At 41.3% G+C, this 10,274-nt stretch overlaps 1 protein-coding gene and 1 pseudogene across 1 annotated transcript in view; one reads left to right on the top strand and one right to left on the bottom strand.

Annotated features, from left to right (window-relative positions):
- The window catches only part of Haus2 (HAUS augmin like complex subunit 2), a 16,830-nt gene extending 7,850 nt beyond the window's left edge, over positions 1-8,980 (top strand). Inside the window, exons 4-6 of the mRNA XM_004623365.2 lie at positions 1,074-1,206; positions 4,066-4,174; positions 8,445-8,980. Of these exons, the coding sequence (XP_004623422.1) occupies positions 1,074-1,206; positions 4,066-4,174; positions 8,445-8,636 (434 nt within the window). The 3' untranslated portion in view covers positions 8,637-8,980. The remainder of the gene's footprint in view (positions 1-1,073; positions 1,207-4,065; positions 4,175-8,444) is intronic.
- Positions 5,744-8,246, bottom strand: LOC105741564 (annotated as a pseudogene).
- Positions 8,981-10,274: the final 1,294 nt, after the last annotated feature.

Genomic DNA, 10,274 nt, shown 5'->3' with positions numbered 1-10,274 from the left:
TTTTTTCCATTTTGTGTTGTTTGTTTGAGACAGGGTCTTGGTGTGTAACCCAGGCTGGCCTTACATTCACTGTGTAGTGTAGATTGGCCTCTACTGCCTGCCTCAGCTTCTCAAGTGCTGGGATGACAGCTGTGTGCCACCATGGCCCACTGATTTACTTTTTAATGTTCCTGTGCAGGATACTAGAGGAAGGATAGGAAAAGAGACTTTATATGAAGAATATGGCTCTGGCTATCAAAATTGAGTAAGAGCCAGGCATGGTGGCCCATCCCAACAATCCCAGCACTGGAAGCCAAAGCAAGGGGACTGCCACAAATTCAAGGCCAACCTGAGCTATATAGCGAAACTTTAGCTCAAAAACAAAGAATTTAGTTTCTATATTTGTTTGTCAGTGGGAAAAGTGAGAGAAAGTAGTTAGAATTAGTATTGGTATTTGAGATAGCAGTGGGGAAAAAGGGAGATATTTAGGGAAATTGCAGATTCATTTTGTCTTAGATGTGGTCTCGTTAGACTGCTCAGGCTGGTGAACGTCTGCTCTGAAGGGATCCTTCTGCCCCATTTTCTGAGTGCTGGGATTACAGGCCTCGGCCTGTGCTTGACCTTGCATTAAATTGTAACATTGTTATTACTAAACCAAAGAAAAAAGCATTGGTGATTCCTGATGGGTTTCTTCCCCTATGGAACTCAGCCAGGATCATTATGGCTGGTGATCCAACATGGCCTTGCGTCCCGAAACAATAACTTGTCACTTCCAGACCAACTTCCCTGTTTATTTCTAGTCCCAAAATAGACTGTCTCCTTTTCTCAGTGTGCCAACAACTCTCCAACCCTTTTGACACAATGCTTTGCCTGCCCATGTAAACTCTACCTCTGGTACAACCTGATTAAAAAAAAAAAATCCTACTCCCAGTTTCCACCTCCAAGGATTCTTGTTTCTCTTTAGCAGCCCTCCCATGCCAAGCAATAAAGGCTCCTTTTATTTTTCTCCTGTTTCTCACTTGCGCCAAAGAAAAACACGACAATTCCAAGTTTACTTGCCCTGTTGCTGTCACTACCATTTCTTGTTTGTGTAGCTCAGAAGTGTCATACCCTGCAAAGCATGAATTCTCATCTGGAAGCAGTGTTAAAAAAGAAGAGGTCCCTCAGGCAAAGGTTATTGAAGCCCATGTGCCAGGAAAACTTGCCTATGGAAGCTGTTTACCACAGGTGTGCCTGGAGCGTGGGAATGAGCAGTTAGCCATGTTTTGAGGGCAGTTTTTGGTTAGACTAACAATTACTTTATAGCATCTGTAAGGAAACAATGTATTGCTGATTATACTTGTTAACATTATTGTTGATAAATTAAACCAGAAAAAAAAATCCTTTCCTTTTGAAGATTTGTTGCTATGGTGAAAAGAGGATGTCTTTTGCCCATTGTGTTGGAAATTATAAATTATGGTTTTCATGAAAAAAAAATTGGATCCATACATGTAAGAAAGTTGATAAAAATTGTTTTTATTATAGTTTTCTATGAAGTACATGTATTGTTGGTTTTTTTTTTTTTTTTTTTTTTGCAGAACCGGGGATTGAACTCAGGCCCTTACACTTGCCAGGGAAGCGCTTATTCCACTGAGCCATCTCCCCGGCCCATGTATTGTTGAATTAATGTTGCATATATAAAATGTTGGAAGTGTTTAACATGGAGAGCTTAAAACAGTGTCAACTTGGGGCTGGAGAGATGGCTCAGTGGAATAAGCGCTTCCCTGGCAAGTGCAAGAGCCTGAGTTCAATCCCTGGTTCCACAAAAACCCAAAACAAAACAAAACAATGTCAACTATGTGGAAGTAAAAAATTGGATTCTGGTCTCATCTGTGTTGTATATATGCTTGAAAAGCTTGGGCAAATGATTTTAACTATTGCCTCAATTTCACAGTCCATAGACTGGGAGGGCTTCTGTTGCTTTTTTCCTCTTTAGAGCATTAACAAGTTAAGTTGAAGGTTTGACTTTTCTGGATTTTTTGTGGGGGTGGGTTGTTGTTTTGAGACAGGGTCTCACTGTGTTGTCCAGGTAGGCCTTGAACTCACTGTGTATCCTGGACTGGCCTCAAATTATGGTGATCTTCTTGCTTCAGCCTCCTGAATGCTGAAATTAAAGGCATGCACCATCATTTTGTGCTCTTTTTATTTATTTATGTATTTATTTATTTAGACAGAACCAGGAATTGAAGTCAGGCCCCTTTGCTTGCCAGGCAAGCGCTTATTCCACTGAGTAAGAGCTATCTCCCTGGCCTCTTCTTTTTTTATTTTGGAGAGTCTTGCTATGTTCCCCAGATTGGCCTTGACTCAAGTTTCTCCAATCTCAGCCTCTGAGTAGCTAGAATTATTGTCTCTTAAGTGTCAGAACATTTTATTTTCTAGTTTGTATAATAATATAACCCTTGTTCTTTTGGCTCTATTAGGTATCTAACCAATAATGTATATATACACTATTACATGCTTCAGAGAAGAACCGAGGGCCTGTTCTGGTGGTGCATGCCCGTGATCCTAACACTCAGGACCTGTTTTAGGATCCATAGAACATTCTGTGATGGGGGAGGATTACTGCAAATTCAAGGCCAGCTTGGGCTACATAGTAAATTTAACTCCAACCTGAACTACAAAGTGAGACCCTGACTCAAGAAAACAAAAGAAAAACTGACTAATGATTGTACAGCATTTTCCAAATCTAAAAACTCAATGTATTTTTATGTGAAGATTTTCAATATAGTATATTTATCCTTATTATCTATACTCTTAAAATGAGTAAATTAAAATGGAATGAGGTTTTAGCTAGAGAAATCCCTTATGAAAAATTTATTATCATACCATTGAGGGTTATTTAACATTAGGTTGTGTTCTAGATATGACGATTAGTATTGTCTTTCTGGGTTTGCTTGTTTTTGCTTTTCTTTCCTTTGAATAAGTCTTGCTTATTTGTGAAAAAAAAAAATGAATAAGTCTTGCTTAAAGAAAAAGAGAAGGACCTTTTCTTCATTTGTTTTTGTGGTACTGGAGATTGAACCCAGTACCTGTGCATGGCACTGAGCAACATTCCCAGAAGTTTTTTTTTTTTTTTTTTTTTTTTTTTAGGAGAATTATGCCTTTATTGGAGATTGAACCCAGTACCTGTGCATGGCACTGAGCAACATTCCCAGAAGTTTTTTTTTTTTTTTTTTTTTTTTTTTTTTTTTTAATTTGATACATGGTCTCACTATGCAGTTCACTCAGTGATCCTCTTGTCTCAGCGTCTCAAGCACTGGGATTGCAAATGTGCACCACCATGCCTGGTTATTTTTCCTTTAATCAAGACTTAATTTAAATTAAGATAAATAGAATCAACCTAATGAGCCAATAACAATCTTTCTACATTCATAAAAATACCAATGATTGGCTGTATGTGGCAGCACATGCCTGTAATCTTAGCACTCAGAAGGCTTGCTGTGAGTTCAAGGCCAGTTTGGGCTATATATGTTTAAAGCTAGCCTGAACTATATAAAGAGACCCTGTCTCAAAGCAAAAACAGGGGCCAGGGCGATGGCTCAGTGGAATAAGCGCTTCCCTGGCAAGTGCAAGGACCTGAGTTCAGTCCCTGGTTCCACCAAAACAAACAAACAAACAAACAAAAAACAGAAACTTCTCTTCAGGCCTGGTAATACATGCGTGTAATCCCATCTCAGCACTTTCAGAGGCTGAGACAAGATGATTACAAGTTCAAATCCAGCCTGAGAGATTTAACAACTTAGCAAAACTCTGTCTTAAAACAAAAATTAAAAAACTTCTGGGGCAGGAGAGATAGCTCAGTGGTCTAAGCGCCTGCCTGGCAAGAGCAGTTACAGCAAGTGCTGTAATCCCAGCACTCAGGAGGCCTGAGGCAGGAGGATCATTGTGAATGCAAGACCAGCCTGGACTACAAAGTGAGCTCAAGGATTACTGCATAGTGAGACCCGTCTAAAAGACAAAAAATGAATAAATAAAAATGAAAAAATAAAATAAAGTAACAGAAGCATAAACCAAAACAATGCTGAATTTTTTTTCTCCATCTTTCAGATACATAGTACAGTTGCTACAGTTGGCTGTGACTTTCATTGAAAAGTTGGAAACCCATCTTGAAACAGTTAGAAATATCCCTCATTTAGATGAAAATCTAAAGAGAATGGTGAGTAGTAATATAGCTATATTTCATTTTCTTATACTGGAATATCAAAATATGTAATTGCCTCAGTTACTTTCCTTGTTGCTGAGACAAAATACTCAGTACCTACAGATTGAAGAAAAGATTTATTTCAACTCAAAGTTTATAGACATTTGGGTGGTACCATCCATACTAGTGAGGACCTTCTCAGTATCCACACCCAGAATTAGACTAAAGCAATCAAGGGACTCATTTGCTAATCATACACCCTTAACCCAAACATCACACATCCTAGATCCATCCACCTTCAAAAAGCCCCACCTGTGACTGCATGAAGCTTGAGCTAATTATCTTTAAAATCAAGAACTGTTTTTGTAGTCAAGCACCATGGCACATGCCTGAATCCTAGCAAGCTAAGACAAAGGGATTGCAAGTTTGAGGACAGCCTGTATAACCTCCCTCAGCCTCCTGAACGCTGGGTGTATAGGCATGCACCAGCACACCTGACCTAGAAATCTTTTGATAATTTTTTTTTATTCCAGATCTGGGGAAATAGCTCAGTGCTTTAAGCACCTGTCTGGCAAGTGTAAGGACCCAAGTTCGATCCCCAGTACCTCATGCTGTGCTGGGCCCAGAACCCCGGGTGTGCCATGTTGGTCCCAAAAGCAGGCATTGTGGCACATGCCTACAATCCCAGCGCTAGGGAGGCTGAGGCAGGAGGATCACTACAAGTCTGAGCTGCATAGTGAGACCCTGTATCCAATTAAAATCAAAATTAGAGCCGGCCAAATAGCTCAGCCGATTAAAGCTCCTGCAAGCAGGTACAAGGACTAGGGATTTGATCCCTGGGCCTGCCATGCCGGCCCTGCCCACAGGGTGCACTGAGACTTCGATTGAGACTGGGTGTGGTGGTGCACACTTGTAATCCCAGCTCTTGGGAGGCCGTACACAGGCGGATCACTACTAGTCCAATCTAGTAGACCCTGAACACCCTATAGACCCTTCCCTAAAAAACACAAAATAAGAAAAAAATTATTCCAGAACTTAGTAAAAATATATTATCTTTGTTTAGGATATGGTTATCCCTGAATTCTGCCCTCAGGATGAGACAGGGTGAGACAGCATTAAGATACATGCTTTTGGGGGCTTTGCCAGATAGCTCAATTGTTTCAAGTGCCCCTTGGGCTAATGCAATCAGGCGCATAGGACCACGGTTCAATTCTCAGCTCCAGAAGCTGCACCAGACCTGCCCTTAAAGGCAGCATGAAGTTGAAAAAACAAAAAACCTCTTAAGATACATGCTTTCTTTTTTTTTTGCAGTACCAGGGATTGAACTCAGGATCTTGTGCTTGCCAGGCAGGCGCTTATTCTACTGAACCATCTCCCTGGCACCCAATACATGCTTTCTACTTCTTTTGTGTGTACGGTACTGGGGATTGAACTCAGGACTTGTGCTTACATGCAGGCATTTATGCCCCTGAACTATCTCCCCAGCCCTATGCTTTCTACTTTATAGGTCTATGTTTACATAATAAATGCAGTGTTTAATTATAAAGACATATAGCTAGGTGTCATGGTATACTCCTATAATCCCTACTGCTTGAGAGACTGAAACAAGAGGATCACAAGTTAAAGGCCATCCTGGGCAAATTAGCAAGACTGTCTCATATTTTTTTTTTTTTTTCCTGAACTATATACCAAGACCCTGTGTCAAAAAAAAGGGAAAAAAGAATTACAATGAAAAGGGCTGGCCAGCTAGCTCCACAGATTAAAGCGCCTGCTTAGGCAGACCCAGGGACGGGGTTCGATCGGCCGTGTACCGTGCCGGCCCCGCCCCTGGGGCACACTGAGACATCGATTGAGACTGAGCATGGTGGCACACAGCTATAATCCCAGCACTTGGGAGGCTGAAAACAGGAGTCTTTAAAGTGGTTGATTGTTATTAGTTTCTACAATTCTTTATTTCTTTCAATAAAGAGATTCTTCCGAAGTCATGGGATTATAGGTGTGCACCACCATGCCCAGCCCAGATACTGTAGTTTTTAGTCTGGGTATTTTGATGGTAGTAAGTAGCATTAAGTGTACATTAACATATTCCTGCTGATTTGTATACTACCAGTGATAAGATAATCATAAAGGTACCCCCAGTCATTCAGAGCCACTTTGCAGAGATGTATGGATTACAGCCTCATCATGAATGTGTTTAAGAAATGATGGGATTAGTTTTGGGGTGTTTTTTTTTTGGGGGGGGGTGTTTTTGTTTGTTTGTTTTTTTTGTTTGTCTGGTTGGTTTTTTTTTTTTTTTTTTTTTTTTTTAGGAGAATTATGCCTTTATTCCTTGTTTTGCCAATTAGGCAGGCTGAATAGTTTGCTTTTTGATGATCAAAGAGACCAAATCCCATATCCTCATCTGACTCCTCCAACTCTTCCTTGGTTTCCACCTTGGCTGGGGCAACTGCAGCAGCAGGAGCAGCACTGGTGGCTGCAGCAACAGGAGCCGCAGCCACAAATGCAAATGGATCAGCTAAGAAGGCCTTGACCTTTTCAGCAAGTGGGAAGGTGTAATCAGTCTCCACAGACAAAACCAGGACCTACTTGTACCCATTGATGATAGAATGGGGCACTGATGCAACAGTTGGGTAACCAATCTGCAGACAGACACTGGCAACATTGCAGACACCCTCCAGAAAGCAAGAATGCAGAGTTTCTTCTGTAATGTCAAGGACTTCTGGGTTGTAGATGCTTCCATTGTCAAACACTTACTGAATGATCAGCCCAAAAGACAATGGGGAGATGTTCAACATATTCAAGAGGGTTGCTTCGCTGGCTCCCACTTTGTCCCCAGTCTTTTTTATTTTATTTTATTTATTTTTTTTTACATTTAGTGTGTGTGTGTGTGTGTGTGTGTGTGGCCAGCTCAGCCCACCAGAGGGCGGGGCTGGCTGGCATGTGGTGCTGGGGGATTGAACCGTGGTCTCTGTGCTTTGCTAAGCTTGTTCTAAGTAGGTGCTTTAGACCACTGAGCCATCTCACCAGCCCCTGTCCCCAGTCTTAATCAGCTATACATCACTAAGGATTTCAATGGTGCCCCTGGAGATTTTAGTGGTGATGCCCAGAGGCTGGAAGGAGGTCTTCTCGGGCTCCCGACCAATGTTCTGGGCAGGCACGGTGACTTCACATGGTGCAATGGCACCTGCACAGGCAGCAGTAGGCACCTTATTGGCCAGCAATATATCCCTGATCTCAGTGAGGTCCTCCTTGGTGAAACAAAGCCCACATTCCCCCGGATATGAGGCAACAATTTCTCCAGAGCTGGGTTGTTTTCCAGATGTCCTCGGATGGCCTTGCGCATCATAGTAGTCTTGCCCATCAGCACCATGACCTTCCCTTGGAGGGACATTCGGATCTGCTGCATCTGCTTGGAGCCCACATTGTCTGCTCCCACAATGAAGCATTTTGGATAATCATCCAAAAGTTGGATGATCTTTAGATCTTTAGGAAGTAGTTAGATTTCCAGGTCGCCCTGTCTTCCCTGGGCTTCACGGCAGTGCGTCAGGGATTGCCACAGAGGGTTTAAAGATGACGTCACTCTCACAAGGACACCTGGAAAGAGTGTTTTGGGGCTTTTTGTTAGTTTGTTTTTGCTTTTGTGTTTTGAGACAGGGTCACACTATGTAGTTCACACTACTGTGAACATACTGTGTAGCCCAGACTGGCCTCAAATTTTTTTTTTTTTTTTTTTGGCCTCAAAATTGAGGCAAATCATTCTGCCTCTAATTCCCAAGTGCCGGGATTATAGGTATGTGCCACTGTGCCTGGTTTGAATTGTTTTTCATGACTTGCACATGTAAATGTTTACTTGTTGTTTGTTGAGCTGTGGAGTTTGAGCTATTGAATGTACATTCAGATGAAGATTTTTTTTTTTTTTTTTGTGGTACAGGGAATTGAACTCAGGACCTTGCGCTTGCAAGGCAAGCACTTATTTTACTAAGCTATCTTCCCTGGCCCTCAGATGAAGATTGTTGATGGACTTAAACATGAGACTACATTTTAGAAAGAACATCAGGTTTGACAATAGGTTGAGGGTCATCTGCATTGAGTAGATGATTGATGACAAAGAAGTGAACTCATGAAGATATGTACTTCAGGAAAGGAGAGAACATAATTTTATGGAGATTTTGCAGTAGGGGCTGGGAGAAGTACAGGCATTAACTTTTGATACTGTAACCATTTGTGAAATTATTATGAGTTAATGACAGTTACAATTTCTTTCTCTTTCTTTCAAATGTTACAGAGCAAGGCTTTAGCCAAGATGGATATTTTGGTGAATGAGACAGAGGAACTGGCAGAGAATATACTCAAATGGCAAGAACAACAAAAGGAAGTTTCTTCTTGGATCCCCAAAATGTCAGATGAAGAAAATTATGCTCTTAAACATGACAATATTATACCTTCTCTACCTGTCACTTCTAAAGTTCACATTTAACTATTAATGCCAGGCCTGGGTAGAGTTCAGCAGCGTGGCATCAGCCTGGCAAGCACGAAGTCTTGAGTTCTGTTCCTAGTTCCAAAACAACAACAACCTATTAATGTCTAAGGCTCATCATCTTTATTTTTACTTAACTATGTATGTATATATAAAGTCCATTCTTGGGGAGTTTTCACATGGGTATGTAGACTTAGCTGCTACCAGTGCTAAAAGGGCCCTGTTTCTATTGGACTACCAAGATTCCAGGGTTCATTGGGACCAAACTTATTTTTTCCTTTTCTTTATGTATTCTTAATCTATTTTTCAGAAAGCTAATACAAACAAAATATAGCTATATTGTAAATTAATTAAACCATTATGTCTTTTTATTTTTAATGTATTTAGTACAAGGTCTACAGGGTCTCACTACACAGATCAGACTCAGTGATCCTCCTGTTTTCAGCCTCCCAAGTGCTGGAATTACAGGCATGCTAACACACTCAATCTCAAATACCATCTCTGCATACCCCAAGGGCAGGCCAGCATGGCATGCTGAGGATCGAACCCCGCTCCCTGCATCTGCCTACGCAGGAGCTTTAATCCACTGAGCTATCTGGCCAGCCCTTATTATGTCTCTTTCTCTCTTTTTTTTTTTTTTTTTCAGAGCCAGGGATTGAACTCAGGCCCTTGTGCTTGCCAGGGAAGCACTTATTCCTCTGAGCCATCTCCTCAGCCCCAATTATTACGTCTTCTTTAAAAAATCATCTTTCTGAATTATCTTCTGGAATCTGAAAATATCTATGGCGATTATTCCCATGAAATTGTCATGGTGTGCAGGAAAGAATAACATACCAGGCCTGTTATCCATAGAAAGTCCTGCTGACAGGGCTGGCCCTTGGCTGACCCATCTGTGTTCTTAACTGTCAGGAGGGTTCCCTCTACTCTCTCTAATAAAAGTGGCTCATTTGGCCAGGAAGATAGCTCAATGGAATAAGTGCTGCCTGGCAAGCTCAGGGTCCTGAGTTCAATCCCTGGTACTGGGAAAAAAAAAAAAAAAAAAGTGGCTCAGTGTGACCCAGATGATTATAACATGGCTTGTGCAAAACCGTTGTTTCTTTTTGGGAGTTGAGAATTTTGATACATACCAGTTAAAAGGATCCTTTGTGACTAGTACCTAGTAAAATCCTGGGCCTTGTATCTCTAACATGTTTTCCTGATAGGTAACTTCATGTTATGGTCACAGTTCAGTTGTTGGAGGGGTGAGGCATATCCTGAATGATTCCACTGGCAGAGGACTTCTGCCTAATTTTCCCAAGACTTTGCCCCATGAACCATTTCTTTGCTGTTTTGATGTGTGTGTGTGTGTGTGTTTTCATGGTGCTATAGTGAACTCAGGAACTTGTGTATGTGGAGCACCTGCTCCACCGCTGTCTTTCCTTGTGTGTAATAGACAGTGGTTATAATGGTGATAACGCTGAGGCCTGTGAATCTTCATAGCAGAGCATGTTCCTGTACTTCCTAATACACTATTCAATTTCTGAGGGTGCTTACTGGTAGACTTAGAAACTGGCAAAGAAGAAGAGGAGAGAAAATAAAAGAAACAACACATTATAGTATAAATTTTTAAATATCTTGCAAAATGCTCAGACATTTCAC

The sequence above is a fragment of the Octodon degus genome, unplaced genomic scaffold, assembly GCF_000260255.1.
Source record: "Octodon degus isolate 3935 unplaced genomic scaffold, OctDeg1.0 scaffold00002, whole genome shotgun sequence".
NCBI lineage: Eukaryota > Metazoa > Chordata > Mammalia > Rodentia > Octodontidae > Octodon > Octodon degus.
The sequence above is the reverse complement of the archived record's forward strand: the minus strand, read 5'-3'. Positions and strand labels throughout refer to the sequence as shown.